At 55.8% G+C, this 19,022-nt stretch overlaps 2 protein-coding genes across 2 annotated transcripts in view; both read right to left on the bottom strand.

Moving 5' to 3' along the window:
- The window catches only part of Erfl (ETS repressor factor like), a 13,334-nt gene extending 6,390 nt beyond the window's left edge, over window positions 1-6,944 (bottom strand). Inside the window, exon 1 of the mRNA XM_036198558.1 lies at window positions 6,604-6,944. The gene's annotated coding sequence lies outside the window, so the exon portion shown is untranslated. The remainder of the gene's footprint in view (window positions 1-6,603) is intronic.
- A 9,389-nt stretch (window positions 6,945-16,333) lies between these two features.
- On the bottom strand, window positions 16,334-18,223 carry LOC118578475 (proline-rich receptor-like protein kinase PERK9). Its single transcript, XM_036179442.1, has 2 exons — window positions 17,321-18,223; window positions 16,334-16,632 (listed from the first exon to the last, which is right to left on the bottom strand). Exons 1-2 carry the CDS (start codon window positions 17,544-17,546, stop codon window positions 16,340-16,342), a joined length of 519 nt encoding a protein of 172 aa, XP_036035335.1. The 5' UTR covers window positions 17,547-18,223; the 3' UTR covers window positions 16,334-16,339.
- Window positions 18,224-19,022: the final 799 nt, after the last annotated feature.

Below are 19,022 nucleotides of genomic sequence, written 5' to 3'. Positions count from 1 at the left end.
AGCCCCAGTCTCAGTACAGATGTCCCTGGGGCTGCAGCCAGCGTGCAGAAGGATGTCAGTGGGGGTAGTGGTGAGGGAGAGTCCCCAGGGAGGTGAAAGCCGCAGTGCCACGCACCCCGCCTACAAAACAGTGCTGGGGGAAGGGAAGGAAGTGGAGGCCATGCAGCCCCAGCCCAGGCTGCTCCTGGCAGAGACCCAGAGCTGGGGGAAGAGGCTGGGGGCTGGAGGGTCACAGAGAGAGGGGAAGGGCCAACAGGGGAGGTGAGACCAGAAGCAGAGCAAGAGAGGCAGAGCAGATAAAGTGGACTAGCCTAAGCCAGAAAGAGGGAGCTAGTCCCACAGAGACAGAGACAAGGAGAGACTGAATCAGGGAGACTTGGGAAGAGGAAATGAAGGGAGAAGGGCTGAGATGGAGCAAAGTAGAGGGCTGAGAGCCAGGGCACCAGAGAACCTGGGTCAGAGGAAGCAGAGGAGGGGCAGAGATGCGGAAAATTGAGGGATTAGGGCAGAGGCAAGAGAGTGGATGAAGAAGACCAGAGCTGAGACAGCCAGAGGACCCACCCCTGCGTTGAACCCTCATGTGCCCCCACCCATCCAGTGTGGATTCATGGCTCTCTCCTCAGTGCCTTGCCCAGCTTTAGGTTTGGGGTGCTGGTGTTTCCTGAGGTCCATCACACACTACTCCAAAAACCACCACTCCTCACTTCTGCCTGGTCCATCCCATCCCAGCTTGGACCTGACCACCACCTCTGTTTTGGTTCCTAGCCCCTCATCCTCACTCTACCTATCAGAAGTCCTGGCCTCTTCCCAGCTCCACCCCCAGCCTCATCCCCTAGCTCCCCAAAGTAGACCTGTTGGCCTCCATCTAGACAGGGCCCTGGATATGTAACAAAACAACTGTGGCATTGTCAGAGGATTTCAGGGAGGGTGGCTAGATGGGGAGTCTTCCAGAGTGAGCAGCAAGGCTGGGTGGCACTGTGCGTTCTCTTGCAGGGTTTGGCAAAGCCTGGCCAGATATGTTCATGGAATCCAGATGAACACAACAGGCGTGACAGGGAGTCAGAGACATAGAGGTGACATAGGGGTGAGAAGGGGACAAGTCCGGGAAGGACCCTAGGTGGGATACTGGGTCGTAGTGAAAGAGCTAGAGGAACTGAGGCAACAGAACCCAGAGAGACAGGGAGACTGGGACAAAATGGGCCAAGTGGGCGCCTGAAAGTCAGCAACAGAGAAATGGAGTGGGAGACCCAGGACTGTCAGGGAGCAGGAGAAACTCAGACAGACAGGGAGAAGGGATGGCGGGCAGGGCCCTGGGTTGGCTAGAGCTGGGCGCTGGGAGCTGGGCTGCCATGGGGATCCTATAAGGGGCAGGGTCCGGCCAGGCTGGGGGAGGCTGGGGGCTCCAGGGGCATCAGGCGCGGTGCTAATTCAGCGCCATCGATCAGACAGGATGAGAGCAATAAATTATTGTGACAAGATGCAATCCTGGCCCTAGCACTGCCGCCGAGGCGGATCGATCCCTGTCCCCAGCTCCACACCAGTCCCATGCCCAGGCCTTTCTGGCTGGGACTCCTCTGCCCACCTCTTGATCCGTCTCCTCACACACTCCTAACTGTTGACCAGGCCATGTGGTAGCCCTGGATAAGAGACAGGACCAGGAGAGGACGCAGAGGGAAAAGTCTAACCCCTACATAACTCTGGCCTTATGGTTTTCCTCAGCACCATCTTACCACCACCTGTAGGGGCAGAATTGCCATGGTGCCCATTTCACAGATGTGAAAACTGAGGCTCGGACAAGGAATGCTAACTTAGAAACAGGCCAACAAGGATGAGCGATGAAGCCTGGATTTGAATGCAGGTCAGGATGATTTCAAGGCCCCAGTATCTCTACTATCAAAGGGAGCACAAGGGATAAGATGAGAAGAGAAGAGGAGTTGGAGGAGACAGTGGAAGACACAGTGAAGAGCGACTTGGATGTACAAAGGGACAGGGAGCTACACCGGCTGGTACACACCTGTAGTAGTCCCAGATACTTGGAAGACTGAGGCAGGGGTCCTGCCTGGGTTACGAGTTCAAAGCCAGCCTGAACAACTGAGCAAGGCTCTGTCTGAAAAACTGTAAAAGGCTGGAAGCCAGGCATGGTGGTGTTCACCTGGGATCCCAGCACCTGGCAGGCAGAGGCTGGCCATGTAGTCAGTTCAAGGTCAGTCTGCACTACATTAGACTCTGTATCGAAGTGTGGGGGGATTGCTGGGATAAAGGCCGATGGTAGAGTGCTTTCCTGACATGCATGAGGAGCCTGGGTTACATCCCCCAAATTACAGGAGAACAAAAGAAGAGGCGGAAGGAGAAACACTAAAAGAGAGGGGTACAGGGTCCATGAAACAGAGACAGGCAGAGAGTCAACAGGACAAGAGGAGATGGTGGCCGAGGCCCCTGTGGAGAGGGGTGGGGTGTCTGGGTGTTTGGGGGGGGGTGATGGAAGAGGAAGCTTTGATCCCAGGAGTCAGTGTCTGTGAGAGGCCAGAGAGGCAGAGGCCTGGCCACCCTTGATAGCAAGGGGGAAGGAAGGCTGGGAAGTTAGTTCTTGGTGATAGAGAAACAAAGGTTGCTAAGGAGACAAGATGGACAGGTGTGTCTTCAGAGGAGGGTTGCTTGATGGCGGATATAGGAGGCAAGCAAGCCTGTTTGGCTGGGAAGGCCATTGCTGAAGTCACGTGGCTTTGGTCTAACTCAGTTCTTCCGCTGAGGATTTCTTCTCTTTGAGCTCAGTTTGTTTTTCTGTAAAATGGGGGCATGAGTAAAGCACCTGCTTTATAATGGTCCCGTGAGGATGAGTGTGACAGTGGACGACACCCTGTCACAGAGACAGTTTTCAAATCAGCTGTCACCAGTGCCATCACCAATGTGGGGGAGGGCAAGTCCCCAGGGGTATGTGTGAATGGGTGGTGCTCAAAGTCGGCTATGACGTCCAGAAGTGACAGCCACATCACCTGGACACAGAATACCTGAGCCTTAAGCCAGGCATATTGGCACACACCTGTAATCCTAGCACTGGGGACGCAGAAGCAGGTGGATCTCTGTGAGTTCGAGGGCAGCCATGTTTACAGGGTGAGTTCCAGGGCAGCCAAGGCTATGTAAAGAGACCCTGTCTCAAAATAAATAAATATCCCTAGTGTCTAGAGCTAAACCTGGGATCTATTCGTTCACGTAAGGCAAGTGTTCTACCCCAGAGCTACACCTGCAAACCTACTTTTTAATTTTTCATTGTGAGAGCCTCACAAAGGAGGTTGAACTCTGACCTTCTGAAGCAGCTGGGATGACAGGCCTATGTCACCAGGTCTTGCTTACAGGGAGGTCTCTATTGTGCAGGGAGCAGGTATGCCGGTGGCTAGGCACAGATATCACGCGTTTACAAATGCTACCGGCCTTGCTCTCAAGCTGTAAGAAACTAGGTGGGCCGGGCGGTGGCGGCGCATGCCTGCAATCCCAGCACTCGGGAGACAGAGGCAGGTGGATCTCTGTGAGTTCAAGGCCAGCCTGGTCGACAGAGCTAGTCCAGGACAGGCACCAAAGCTAAAGAGAAACCCTGTCTCGGGGGGTTGGGGGGGGGGGAAGGTAGGTGGGTAGAGATGGGCTTTGAGAAGGGATGAATCAGATTGGAGACAAGATAGGATCTGAGGGTTTGGTCCTTAAGATGTGACCAACGAGTTGGGAGGGAAGAGAGTGAAGGTAAGAGGGTCTGCCGGAGTGGCAGCTGGTTCACAGAGTGGCAGCTGGTTCACAGAACAACGCTCATTCACGGTGATGTTTGTGGGGAACTGAGGATTACAAAAGGGGTAGGAATCCACAGAGAGAGGTGGAGCCAGTGTAGGGAGCCAGCTGCATAGGGGTAAGGGATTTGCCCAGACGTCTGTGTCCCTCTTGGAGCATGCTGAGAAAGAGCTTTGTGACAGAGAACAGCTTCAACAGATATAAGGCGAAGAGAGCTGAAGGATGACACCTGGGGTACACAGGTAAGGAACAGGCATCGGCGTGGAGGTACAGGTGTGACCGGGTGCAGCCTGGAAAGATGACATGAGAACATGGGTGAGCATGGGTGATTCGTGTGTAGGAGAGGAAGAAAAGGGACACTGAGTGCCTGAGGCACAGGTGTGAGGCGACATGAGGGGTGGGCAGCAGAGCCCCACGGCCAAAAGACCATGTCTTGTGTGGAGAGTCAGGTATTCAGATGGGAGAGGTGGGGCTCTCAGAGGCCTTGCAGAAAGGGCACTGGACAGGCAAAGGTATCAGGAAACACATGAGAGCAGGGGATGGATGTACATGTGAGCTCTCCGGGGTCTGGGACCAGTGAGACCGACAGGTTTAGAAAACAAGATGGCAGAAAGTGCATTTTTGTTTTGTTTTTGGAGACAGGGTCTTATGTAGCCCTGGCTCATTTCAAACAAGCTGTGTAGCCAAGGATGGCCTTGAACTTCTGATCTTCCTGCCTCCACCTCCAGAGTGCTGGATTTTCTGGGTCTGTACCACTCCACCTGGTTTATGGAGTGCTGGGGATGGAACCCAGTGCTACACACTGCACTAAGGTGCTCTGAGTTGCAGACCCGTAAGTGTATTAATAGAAAAGATGGACAGGAGAGAGAAAGAGACAGAGACAGAGACAGAGACAGAGACAGAGACAGAGACAGAGACACACGTGTGACAGGAGTGCTCCTGGGTGGCCTGAGACTGTTTTGGAAGGAGCTCCGGAGGCCGAACTGAAGGCTAAGCACATAGGAAGGTGATGTGCGTGTGTGTGTGTGTGTGTGTGTGTGTGTGTGTGTGTGTGTGTGACAGGTACTTCTGGAGGAGAAGCATAGGTTAAATATAAAGATGTGAGAAACAGTACCCTGAGAGAACTGAGGGAAAGGTTTGAGGTATTGCAGGGGACTGTGTGACATGAAAAATGAAATTGACCCCGGATTCAGGTAGAGGTACAGATTCTGAAAAACAGGTGTCACCGTGAGAGCAGGTAAGAGGGGGTTCCTGTTAAGTGGGACACTTTATGTTAATGAGCATCTCTGGGGCAGGCTTGAAGGGGACAGGGGCTACCTGGAGGACCCGTGTATGCTTGCCATTGTGAGCCCCAGAAGTAGATGAAGGGAACAGGCGATAGGTACTAGCAGGCAGGCCGCGTTAGGTGGAGGTCCAGACGTGGAAAACTTGAAGGGGTCACATGGATGGGACAGGCCAGTTGCTTGTCGGGGTGCGGGTGGAAGGTGTTACCTGAAGCACAGGTGTGCCGTCTTCCCAGGAGCCAGTTTGAGCTCACAGGTTCCTCCCGCGGCTCCAGCTCTGGGCTTGGGGAGGCCTGGGCCTGCCGGGCAGCTCGGGCTCCTGAGGCTGTTTGGCGATGCGGAGCGCGTCTGGGCCTCGGCGGGCCGGCGGGGCGGGGGGAGCGGGCGGGGGGGCCGTTTAGCCGTGATAGATCCGCGCGCCGCTTGTCTCTTAATCTCCGGAGCGACCGATCGATTCGCTATTTCCCTTTGTTGCCAGAAAATTCGATCCTGGGCCTGGAATTAGGTCCCCGGCTTAATCTGAGCGGAAACCAGCGAGGGGGAGACAGAGACAGAGATGCTGGAGAGACAGAGACGGAGAGACAGTGAGAGACCGAGAGATGCCGCAGGAGAGGAAGAGACGTGGAGATAGGCACGGGGATTCTGGGAAGGGTAGTCTAGGAGTTAGTGCCGAAGAGGTAAGAGAGGCGTTGTGACAGATGAGGAGTTAGAGAGGACAGATCCTGGCTCCTGGGAGAGCTGGAAGAAGTCACAGAGATGCTGGCAGAGACAGAGACAGTGAGGAGAGATAGGCAGTGGAGATGAGGCAGAGGTAGCCCAACAGGGCTGGTGACTGTGGTGGAATGATGAATAGACAGGATGTCCAAGACACCCCCACACCAAAGTTCAAGTCTAGACACTCCTTGCTCCCAACTGGGCTGACCCCAGGTCTGGCTCCAATAACCCTTCCCACAGACCGTGTGACCTCTCACACCAAATATGTAAATCCAGTTTTGCAGACTCTCAGCCTTGAACTCCAGCCCCAATCCAGACTTCCTCTCTCTTAAATCCAAATCCTCAGTACCAATCCCATCCCCAACGAGTCAGCTCCGTCCTCAAATAGCTAGGGCTTCAGCACCAAATATCCTGACTCTAGGCTCTGAGCCCCTGGTCTCAAATAGTCGAGTCCTCGGACTTTGACCTTTAAACCCCGCGGCACTCTGGTCCTAAACGTCCAGACTCCTCAAGCTCAACTACCCAGACTCAAGTCGGCCTTCAGTTCCCATTCCCAAATAGTCACACTCTAGTCTGTCCTGATCCACACCCCGCCCCCTTCCCCACACCTTGCACCCCAGTCTCAAGGTCCTGCCTCCAGTGCTCATCCACCCCACCTCCCCAGAGTTAGGCGCCGCTGCACCCTGCTGCCCACCCTCAGGCTGCCCCGCCTGGGGCACCATCCCTGCCCCAGGGTCTTTGGGGACCAAGTCCCGCGGCCCGGGCCCCCGCCCCGGGCAGCAATCCCCGCCCCTCATCCCCGCCCCTGAGACGGCCTGCGGCGCTCACTCACTTTCCGCGCCTTGCGCATCCGCTTCGGTCCGAGAAGTGTTTAAAGTTCGGATCCCGCAGCCATGGCCCCGCGGCGTCCTGGGGAAGGAAACCCCGGGGCGCGGGGCGAGGGATGCGGGTTGCCCGGAGTCCCGCGGAGATGGAGACCGAGAGGATGGGGTCTGGGAGTCCCTGAGACAGCGTGACAGACAGGGAGACAGAGACGAGGGGCACGAGCAGAGATGCAGAGGAGACACCCCACCAGAGACGCGCGCAGAAGAGAACAGGACACGGGAAGCTGGGAACCCGGGTCAGGGCGCGGGGGACTGGGCCTCTGCGCCCCCTCCTCTCCTGCTGTTCCTCTTCCTCCTCCTCCTCCTCCCTAGCTCCTCCGCGGCGCGGCGCGCTCTCCCGCCCTCGCGGCCGCCCGGCCCGGCTCGGCGAGCAGATATATGGAGGCGGCGGCGGCGGCGGCTGTGCGGGGGAGGGGGCGGGCGCGCGATCGATGGAATATAATTTTCCTCAAACTCGGAAAATAAAGTTCAGAGCTGATCAAATTTGAAAACAGATGTCGAATTGCGACTCTAAATAAGGTTCGATCCCGGGACTGAGGGAGTGGGGGCGGGGTGGGGGGTGGAGAGACACCCCCAACACCTTTCCCCTTCCCTCCCCACCCACCTCCTCCCTGTCCTACACGGGGAGAACTAGCAGACCGACGGACAGGCTCTAGTGAAGGACCGCTGCCGCACACAGGCAAAGCTGGGCCTGGCCTATGCAAGGACACACACACACACACACACACACACACACAGCATGGACAGCGGACATAGGGACACATAGACAGAGTGACATAAACCACGCACCACACACACAGGACGCAGCCCAGCCCAGGCCATAGGGACATACCACCAAACACGGAGGCAGGCACATGCACACAAGTGCACAGCCATGCTCTCTATTCTAAACATGCACTCTGCACACATACAGATTCCACCCCCCCCCAACCTCTTCCTGATCCACCTACACAGTATTGAGATACACAGATGCAGGGCTGCACAGTGACACATACCCCACACACACCCGGGTGCAGACCCTTACTGGCACACTGAAATACACCATCAACCATCTTCCGGACCTCAGGAGCGGTTCATCTTCCACAGGACCTCCTCCTGCAATTTGACCTTGCCCTCTCCTGGGCCAGCACCCCAATCTCTTTCCCCTCGCAAATCCTCCCTTTTTGGGCCTCCCTTCCCCAGTTTGTACTCCCATTCCCAGGTCAGGTTCCTTCCCACTTCCAAGTCCCACGAACTCATTGTGTTTTGTTTGTATTTTAAGACATGGTCTCACATAGCCCAGGCTGGACTCAACTACCGGGTCCCTTAGGCTGGCCTTGAGCTCTTCCTCCTCTGCCTCCATTTCCCAAATTCTAGAATTACAAGCATGTCATTCTTTGGGAGGGAAAACCACCTACTCCAGGAGAGGCAAGTATGTCTCAGAGCAAGTCTGGCATGACCAAATAGATACTTTGTGTCTAGAACCTTTGTGTGGCAGTCACCAGCCCAACTACCCTTCAAGAGCAAACACTAGAGTGCTGTAAGAATTTTGCCCTTTGTATCAGAGAAGGCCTGCTCCCCACCACCACTCACTTGGCTAAGTCACTCATGGTTCCAAGTCTTAGTTTCCTTTTCTGAAAATGGAGTAACATGACAGCTTACCCCTTAAGAGTGGTGGGTGGGGCAAACACACTAACTACCATGAGCACCAATTCTTCAAAAGAATCCACTAAAACGTATGCAAAGCTGTGATTGGCCAATCTGCTTCTACCTTGTTCAAACTCAAAGAGGTAGCAGGGAGCCCTCCCACCCACCCCTTTCTCCACATCCCCACTCCCCTACACACACACACACACACACACACACACACACACACACACACATACATTGGTAGCGTTGGCCATCAAACTTCACTAGGCTGCACTTAAGCCCTCCAGTGAGGGACATGACCCTGGGGTGTCTATTCCAGCTCTTAAAGACTGGCTGCATAGTGACTTTTACCAAAGATAGAGAGCAGCCCCCCTCCCCAACCCGTTTCCAGAGCACAATTCTGAGTTATGGGACATTTCCTATGAAGTAGAACTCCCTCAACTGTATGAAACACCCTTCGGGAGAGAAATAATCTACTGTGGACAGATGTGACTCCTTGATCTGTATGCCATACCTGTCAAAAAAGCTAAAACCCACCAAGAACACTAGCTGAACTGGACATGGATGGTAGCACATGCCTTTAATCCCAGCACTCAGGAGGCAGAGGCTGGGGAATCTCTGAGTTCGAGGCCAGCCTGGTCTATGGAGCGAGTTCCAGGACAGCGGGGCTACACAGAGAAACCCTGTCTCCAAACAACAAAACACAACACAAACCTCTAGCTGGAAACCAGGGGGTGGGGAGTATTTCGCTTGTCATTTCTGTACTCCAGAGGCTGAGGCAGGAGGATCTGGAGTTCAAGGTGAGTCTTGGCTGTCTCAGGGTGAAAAGAAAAAGCATTCATGCTGCATTTATGATCATGAAGTGTGCTAGGATAAGATATCTATGCAGGAAGAACACCTTCGGACTGTAAATAACACCCAGATGACATGCTCTATTGCACTGTACCTCACACCCTCCCGGCAAACAATCCCTGGAATTTTAGCAATACCCATAAGACCGCTAAGGTCAGCAGTCCAAAAGGCCTCACACTTTATCTCTAAACTTGGCCTCCACCCTCATAGGATAGGTGAAGACCACCCCCCCCGGGGGGGGGGGAGGGTGTCAGTCAGAAATACCAGAGATTCTAACATCTTTAAGCAGTTTACAGTGTACAATCAAGGGTATAGAATACTCCCCTCCTCCTCCGAGGTGTCCTTGGTGACGTGACCAACACGTATCTGATTGTCAGAACTCTCTTGGTCCCCCTCTCTGATCTCTATAACACCTTCTGTGCTGTGCACCTTTGGGAGATTTACAGTCCCTCTCTGGGGCTCTGGGGGAGGGAGAGGATTCACGTAAAGGCAGCCACTGATGTGCGCAGTGCCCGGTAAGGAACACCGTAGGTGCACAGTAAAGCTGGAGCCTTCGCTGCAGGTACAGCATTCCTGTGCAGAGGTATCGCACCCCCTGGGTCTGTGTATTCACTCTTTAGCAGCTTTGCCAACACCCACTTGCTGGTAGGAAGCATCTCACAGGAGGGGGATCATTAAGCTGTAGTTAAGTTCCCCAGGGGGCTGCAGGAACACAAAAGTGTAGTTAATGCCCTGCAGAGAAAGGACGCCCTCGGGGTGTGTCATGTTCCCTAGGAGAATGAGGAGAGGCTGTGGTGAGGACATCCTCACCAGCCTTCAGTACCCAGTGGGCTAAATTTTTGGCCCACAGTGGGAGAGGTCATCTAGGATCTGTGTTATTCATTAAACTCAAATGCCCTAAAGAGGAAAAGAGGACCGACCCCTTCTGGGAACTGACCCTCCTTGAAGGTTGCCCCCAGAGCAGCTCACAGCACTGGGACTAGAACCTGGGGGGCAACGAAGTGTTTCTCACCTCCAAGAACTCATTGTCCCGCCCCTCCCCCATAGCAGCCCAAGGCCACTGGAGCAGAAGCAAGGCTTGTACTGAATGAGCCAGTCCATTGTACACTGACAGTTGTCAGTGTGGTGAACACCTTTATGGGTACCCTTTATACCGCACACCTGAGCACTGTATGCCAGTAACCCAATTCTATGAGGGACATATATGCTGTTAACTGCATTTTACAAATAACAAAACTGAGACACAGAAATCATTTGCTGCCTGTTCCACAGCTAGGTGGTGTTGGAAGAGGGTGTGAAAGCTAAGAACTTGAAGTCTTGGCATTTGTGTTCTTAAATACCTAGCTGTCCACCTGGAGCTCATCCACGGACAGTGCCAACTGCAGCTACACCCCAGCTTTGGACCACCATATTCCCAGAGCACAGTTCATTCCCATCACCCCAAGTCCTTTAAGGGAGCACCTCGACCAGGAGATCCCTGGGAGGCTCCAAGTTCCTTGAGGGTAGGCCCTGTGTCTGCTTCTCACTCCCCGATGGGCCAAGTCCAGTGTACCACACCAGGCTAGGGGAGGAGGCAGGAGGGAGCCCGGCACTCCCCAGAGGCAGAGGAAGGGCTAAGAGGACCGGGGAAGCAGGAGCTAAGGCAGATTGTCTGTGGATGTCAGTCGAGGGGAGTGAGTCTGATGGGGGAAGGAGGCTGCGGCAACACACACACACACACACACACACACACACACACACACACACACACACACACACCGACACCCACCCTAGCCTAATAGCCCCAGAGGGGCCATGGAAGGTGGAGAAAGAAAGAAGCCTGGAGATGCTGTTCTGGAAGGATAGATAGTCAGCCATAGGGTCAGAAGAAGGTGCCACGAAGCTCAAGGGGTGGAAGTGGGGAAAGTCGGACAGAGCGATGGGAGCGGGAAGGCATTCAAAAGATGGAGAGATGAGGAAAGGGGGGCTAGGGAAGGACAGACAGACAGATCAGAGCCAGGGTGGGGCAGGGAGGACATAATGAAGGCAAGGGAGAGTAGCCTCGGGTGAGGGAGGACAAACAGAGGGCGTCTTGGGAATCGGTGGACAGATGGACCGAGGGACACGGTGCCGGCGCGGCGCGGCCCGCGAGGCCGGGGCAGGCCGAGGGCGCGCGCGGTGGTGGCTAGCGCGGGAGGTGGAGGCGAGCGAGAGCGCGGTGTTTGTGGAGCTGTCGGCTGCGCTGGAATTATGAAAAATAGCAGGCATCGGAGCCGGCCTTCAGCTTCGATTAGGGGAGATGGGACATGACAGGTGCGATCAATACGCAGCCGTTCTATAAAGTGTCAAGTAATGAATCAATTTCGACTAAATTTTCCATTTTTCAGAGGCCGTTCTCCGAGAGAAGAATATCCTCTTTTGTAAAGATATTATTATCGATTTCGGCGGCAATTTGACATCAGGGGTAGTTAATTCCACTCAGAATAAAATTGAAAACACTTGAGAGAGAAAAGAGAGAGGCGAAGAGTGAGACAGAGAGGGAGAGAGGGGGAGGGAGGGAGGGGCTGGGAGGGAGGGAGAGATGGATGGACAGAGCGACAGGGATGGGAGACAGAGGGAGAGACTCTGAGATGGGGCGGCACAGGAGGGGGAGAGAAACTTGGAAGCCAGAGAGCCCAGTTCTGTGGAGGCAGGGACTCAGCAATACAGACAAGATAAGACACACAGAGACAGACAGACAGACAGACAGACAGACATTAAGAAAGTGCAACACTGAGACACCAAGAGCGGCTCTGAGAGAACCCCCCAGGTGTTAGCAACTTGTTCTAAAGACTCAGAGAAATGGGGACAAAGGCCAGATCAGAGAAAGGCACTGGAAAACCAGGCTGACAGGCCAGAGAGAGAGAGAGAGAGAGAGAGAGAGAGAGAGAGAGAGAGATAGATTAAGAATAAGGGAAACTTAGGGAGTTGAGGGAAGCCACAGACCAGGGAGAGAGAGAGGAGGAGGAGGAAACCCAGGCTTTGGAAAAATGGTTCCTGGAGGGAGTAGGGGGGTGGGGGGGAGGGTGGGGCTAAAGGGATAGTATGAGGGCAGATGCAGAGTTGGGGTTAGGGGAGCCCCCATGCTTGGACTATACTGCTCCCCACAATTGCTCTGATGGGTGGAAACTCAGTGTGTGTGGTGGGGGCAAGGGAGTCCGATGGAGCTGTGGTTTGGGGCGTGTCTCTGTGCATGTGTGTCCCTGGGTCCTGGCATCTGTGGGAACATCACATTACTTGTGTTTCTTGAACTCCCGTTTGTGTGTGTTTCAAGCCTTGTGCCTGCACACACTATGGGGCCCTGGCCTGGCAGCCCCATGGGTTTTAGCCACAGGCAGTGGTGACAACATTTCTGGTTAGTGCCTGTCAGTCGCCCAGCTGAAATTTCCATTTATCCCTGAGTCGGTCAAAGGCTGCCTGGAGGGAGAAGAGCTGGGGGAGGGGAAGCCCAGAAAGGCACTGTGGGTCTGAGGAAGGAGGGCTGGGGCCTGGACCTCTGAGTTTGAGGGAGGAGGCTGGCTCTGAACTTCAGGGTGTGAGGGAGGAGCCCTGGGGCCTGGACACTGCATGATCTGGATAGAAGCTGCCCAGCCTCCCACGTCTTACCCAGCTGTAAAGCCTGGGCCTGCTGCCCCCTAGTGGACATGGAAATTGGGTTCATGAAGGGACAGTTGCTGACCATGGTAGCTCAAGAACGAAAGACAGACTAGAGAAGGAAGTGGGGTGGTGGGGGAGGAGAGAAGAAAGAGGTGGACGGAGAGATAGGGATTGAGATGAACGGGGACAGACAGACAGGACGTTTCCAAAGAGGAAAAGACAAGCGGGTTGGCGGGGATCGTGGAGGAGGGAGAAATAGAGAAGAGGCAGGACTTGACAGAGGTGGTCCACCCGCAGCAGTGCACAGATACCAAGAGCATCAGAGGTTGTCAGCCAGGGGATGGGCTGCAAGACCTGTGGGGCTACTGTGAGATGGAGCCATGGGGTCGAGACAGTTGGGAACACTGGGGTCAGGTCCGTCGAAGGAAGAGGGAAGCCACAGGGAATCGCCAGAGAGAAGACAGGCAAGGGCAGACCACTCATGGAGACATGACTTGGACTGGAGCAGAAAGAGGAGCCCATACCTAGAGTGACAGGAAAGAAGTGAACAAAGACAGTGGAAGTATAGATGGGATGCTAAGCTCCCCCTACCCCCACCGCCCGACCAACAAAGCCAATCGGGCAGCCAGAGATGGAACACAGGGTAGGATGTGGGCGCAAGACAGGTTAGACCAGGACTCTGAGACACTGCAGTCTGGGGAAGCCATCCAAGCTGAGGGGCAAAGCTTAGGAGAGGAGCTGGGGACAGGGGCTTCCTTGGCCCAGGGTGTCTCTGCCTACCACCCCCTCCCCATTCACCGCCCCCCCCACCCGGCGGGCTGCCCGGCGGAGGCGACAGATTGAGCGATGAGACGCATTACGCACTTAATCCGCCTGATTGAATGTTTTGCTTTCGCCCAAATTGAAACATTAAACAACACGGGACGAGAAGAGGCGGCCGCAAATCACTCATGAAAGATTCATCTTCTCCCGGGCAGCCACCACCGCCTGCCTCTGCTGCTGCCTGCCCCAGCTGGGGAAGCTTCTCAGGGTGGGGGTGGGGGCTGGGGCAGCACCCCGTCCACCCAGAGTTTGCCCTTCCTCCCAACCTTCATGACCCAGGCAGTCCTTCTTATTGTCTGGCCTCCATCCCACAGGTGGTCTAGCTTCTGGGACAGTTGGACAGGGTGACCTTGGTGCTGTCCTTGTCTCTGTCCATGGGGAGCCCTTTTCTCATTTATGGGGTTCAGGTAGAGGACTGACAGTCTTCAGCTGTCTACCTACATCAGCTCCAGTTCTTGGGAATATGTAAGGTTGAGGCACAGAAGCCTCTTTTGGGGATCTTTGTGTGTTTTAGACCCAGAGTAAAGGTAATGTCCTAATGTCCACGGTGGGAGCCAGGATGAATGGAAAAGGTGTGCAGAGAGTGAGTCTGTGTCCTCTGTCCTCAGCTCAGTATGTCTGTCTGAGGGACACTTTATGCTTTCTGATCCCGGCTCTTTCTGTCTGCCTGTGTCACCACCCCGTGCCTGTGTGACCTTGTGTGTGTGAAGGTGTCTGAAGGCCTGTGTCTGAGTGTCACTGCCTCTGTGCATAGGATTTTGTGTGCTTTGTGGCCGAGTTGGTGTGAGTCTCAGGGAGTGACTTGTGGTAGGTGCCTGTGTCTGTCGGTCTATATTTGTCTGTGTGTTGCTTGGTCTGGGCTGTTTAACTACTTCTGTGTCTAGGCCTGTGTCTGTCCTTGTGTCTCTGTCACTGACCGATGGGGCACCTGCTGGGACCAAAGAGGAGTGACCAGGAAAGGGGAAGAAAGACAGAGAGAAAGACGGTGAAGGCGATGCTGAGTGCCCGGAGCAGGGAGCAAGTGTGAGGCAGCTGGGGGTGGGGGGGCGTCGTGGGCGCCACGGCCGGAGCGGGTGATCAATATTCGATTTAGGTTTTAATTCCGGGGCTTTCGGAGCCTGTCAGCCCTGATGTATGAGCTCACGCCGGGGCCGCCCAGCCAGCCACCCCACCGATGCCCATGGCCTGGTGGCCTGTCCTGGCCCCAGCTTCCTTGCCCCTCTGGCAGTGGCAGACTGGGAAGGGGGTGGACAAGCGAGTTTGAGCCAGTTTGCTCACCCACTCACCTACCTTTCCCTGGACGCATATTCCTGCCTTTCCCCAAGCAAGGTTCAGGGAGACAGCGGGGGCCCCAAGGTCCTCAGCATCTAGGGACGCCAGCCTGCCAGGAAGCACTGGCCATACATGTCCAGACACCAGATGCTCACACGGGGAGCTCTGCACACACACACCCAGCACATGCACCAACACGTGCAACCCAACGTACCAGTGTCCATCCACACCAGGACTCAAGACACCTGTGCACACACAAACCCTGACACACACAATCCAAACGTACATATGTCCACACACACCTGGACTCAAATTCTCATGCATACACAAACTCTAATACATGCATACATCTCCAACACACACACACACACACACACACACACACACACATCTCCACACACACATATGTTCTCTGACAAATGTGTCCACATGCAGACTCTGACACACATACATAGATCCCCACTTTATACTCAGACTCATAAAAGTTCCATGTTAATGGGGGAGGGGCGTTTAGAATGATGGAAGACAGCATTCTACCAACAGGAGTCACAACCAGACACACAGACTCCAGGACAGACAGATGGAAAAAGAAACACTCAGAAAGTAGTGCCAGTTGCAGAAGCCAGGGAGGCTGGGAGGACACCAAGAACCCCTAGAGGGCAGAATTCAGCTGGGGGGATGGGGGCTCCCCCTTCTCCACATGCCCCCCCAACCCTGTCTCAATCTCAGGAAGATGGATCCACCGCCCTCCCTGATGACAATGCTGTCTGCGCAAACTTTAATTAACACTTTGAGTTAATTAGTTCGAGATCATTTAGGAGTAAAATGTTTTTATTAGGGAGGCTTCGAGCCTGTTGATGGATGGGGCGCGATTCGCTCTTCCGCCTGCGGGGACAGCCGGTAAACAGAAATCAATCAGGGGCCTCCCAACCCAGCCCCCGCCCCCCCCAACACCAAGCTCCCAGCCTGGGGCCCAGGAGTCCCAACTCCCAGCCTCCGACCTCCTAAGAACCCAAGAGTTCTAACTTCCAAGAGTCCAGCTCAGCCCTCCTCCCTCAGACCCAGGGATCCAGGCCCAGCCCTCCTCCCTCAGACCCAGGGATCCAGGCCCAGTCCTCCTCCCTCAGACCCAGGGGTCCAGGCCCAGCCCTCCTCCCTCAGACCCAGGGTCCAGATCCAGCCCTCCTCCCTCAGACCCAGGGTTCAGGTCCAGCCCTCCTCCCTCAGACCCAGGGTCCAGCCCAGCCCTCCTCCCTCAGACCCAGGGTCCAGATCCAGCCCTCCTCCCTCAGACCCAGGGTTCAGGTCCAGCCCTCCTCCCTCAGACCCAGGGTCCAGCCCAGCCCTCCTCCCTCAGACACAGGGGTCCAGCCCAGCCCTCCTCCCTCAGACACAGGGGTCCAGGCCCAGCCCTCCTCCCTCAGACCCAGGGATCCAGATCCAGCCCTCCTCCCTCAGACCCAGGGATCCAGATCCAGCCCTCCTCCCTCAGACTCAGGGGTCCAGACCCAGCCCTCCTCCCTCAGACCCAGGGGTTCTGTTGGGACTCCCTAGGCAGCAGGTCCCCAGGCCTCGGGGACTCTCTGGTTTCCAGGATTCTGGATCAGCGTAGGGTCTCGGCCTAGCCATGGTCGAGGTCGCGCGCTGCCCCTCCCGCCGCGGTGACGGCTTCATCAGGTGTCCGCGGGCGGGCGGCGGGGGCCGGGTGCAGCGAGGCCGGGCCGGGGGCGGGGGCTCCGGGGCCGATAAATCTTCATCAGTCGGCGGCGGGGGGGGGCCATTAGGCGCTAATGGGAAGATGGAGGGGCCTGTCGGCCGTGCGGGCCGGGCCTCATTTGTCCTGCTTCCCGCTCCATTGGCCGCCGCCCCCGCCCCGCCCCTCCCCCGCCGCCGCCGCCGCGCTCTCCCCATTTCCGCTTGCAACCCTGGCAAGGGACTTGGGGGGCACGAGGGGTACCCGGGGGAACCGGAGAAAGAGGAAGCTAGATTGCAGGGGCAGAGTTAGAAAAGGGGAGGCAGCCTAGGGCATGGGGGGTGGGGAAAGGGGTGATGGAGCCCAGACGGCTCAGAACCGGGGCGACTCAGGATGCAGGCGGGATTAGAACATAGGCGGAGGGGTGATTAGAGCTATGGCAGGAGGGTTCGAACGCAGGCGCGCGCGCGGGGGATGGGTTGCGTTAGAATGCAGGCGCTGCGCGGGGGTGGGGTGGGGTGGGGGTGGGGGGAGGGCTAGAACCCTGGCAGAGAGGTTCCGACGCGGGCACGGGGTGGGGATTAGAATGAAGCCAGGAAGATTAGAACGCAGGCTGGGAGAGGGAGGTGAACGTGGGGAGAAGCGCTATAACGCTGCGGGGTCGGGGGTTAGAACACGGGCGAGAGGACCAGAACGCCGACGTGGGGTCTCGAACGCGGGCGGAGGGGCTGCAACTTGGCTGGGGGATAGGATTAGAACGCAGACGGGGGTTGTGTACACACCAGAAGGAACCTGCACCGCGGTCGGGGGGCTGGGGCCAGGCGGGGGTGCGCTGGAGAGGAGTTTCAGGGAGAGGGTCGGATCTCTGGAGCGGCCTCCAGGGCGGGGGCCCGACGGGCGGGCGGGCGACATCCCTGGAGGCCGAGGCGCGGCCCCACTCGCAGCCTGCGCCGCCACCCGCTCCCGGACTCGCGCCCCCAGCGCGTCCACTCTGATTTCTCGGCCCATTTTTCTTCCTCTCCTGTCACTCCAGCGCTCGCCCTCCCGCCGCCCGCCGCCCCGCTGCGCTCCGCTTCCCGCGGGAACCCCTGCTTGCAGCAGCGCCCCACCTCACCTCACTCCTCAGTCTCTATTGGCATCATGCATTCTAGGCATGTGACCCCCCAAGAAAGTCACCCCTAATTGTCCTGTCCACCTGAATGTTTCGAAGGTGGGGGGCCGCCTTGGGAACAGCTCTCTGAGCAGACACAGGATCCAGAGGTCCTGTCAGCTTTCTATTAAGGATGCATTAGATACCCACAAAAACAGGCGTGTGAGCACCCCTTCTTCCCCCGAGAAGCCGGCAGCCTCAGGCCCAGGTCTCCAGTAGGGTTATCTCAGGTCACCTGAATAAACAACCACTTCTCTACGTGTAGTCCAGCCTCAGACACCCCAGAGAGAGGTTTGGGGGTCCTGGTAAATCACTCACAGGACCCTAACTATACTACTCATGTGACCCCCATTTCAACACACTCAGACACAGTGTTGGATTGACGCTCCCTAAACCGTGTAACTGAATCTCCAGTGTCAGTCAGTTCCAAGTTGGAATCCGGCCCCATCCAGGGTAAGTTTCCCCCAAAGCAGACATTTTGGTTCCTTAGGCTTTGACACTACACTAAGAACAGGGGGCCCTGGTGGTGGTGGTGGCGGCGGTGGTGGCGGCGGCGGCGGTGGCGCACGGCTTTAATCCCAGCACTCCGGAGGCAGAGGCAGGCAGATCTCTATGAGTTCGAGGCCAGTCTGGTCTACCAAGTGAGTTCCAGGACAGGCGCAAAGCTACACAGAGAAACCCTGTCTCAAACAAAACAAAACAAAAAAACAAGGGCCCCAAGTGTCCCTGACTCCAGTCATCTCACTAGACAGCATCAACCCCCAAAAGAATCATCGGGACCAGATCACTGATACCCTAAAAGATGTTGGGCTTGGGTTCGGGATTTAACTCAGTGGTAGAGCGCTTGCCTAGCAAGCACAAGGCCCTGGGTTCGATTCTCAGATTAAAAAAAAAAAAAAAAAGACGTTGGGCTTTTGTTTGGTTTCTTCTGTTTGGAGACAGGATTATAATGATATGTAGTCCAGGCTAGCAATCCTCCTGCCTCAGCCTCCCGGTACTGGGATTACAGATGGGCACCATCATATGGACCATGATTTAATGCTCCCTTGCCCTTGCTTCTGGAACCTCAAGCATCAGCTTCCCTTAGCATATACCCAGAGTTTTCACCTCAGTTACCCCAACTCATGAGAAAGTACCCTAACAAGCCTCCTAATCTCTCAATTTCAGACATTCCCAAAGCCAGGGCTTTGTGCCCCAAAGTTCAGTTAACAACCTACACTTGCCTCCTATACTGTTAGAAGCCCATTCGACCTCATTATGCCCCAAAGCAGGCAAGTCAAGTCCCCTCCCCACTTTAGGCACGTGAAACCATCACTCAAGGTCAGTCATTCCTA

Source organism: Onychomys torridus, chromosome 1, assembly GCF_903995425.1.
Source record: "Onychomys torridus chromosome 1, mOncTor1.1, whole genome shotgun sequence".
NCBI lineage: Eukaryota > Metazoa > Chordata > Mammalia > Rodentia > Cricetidae > Onychomys > Onychomys torridus.
This window is presented reverse-complemented; position numbering and strand designations above follow the sequence as displayed.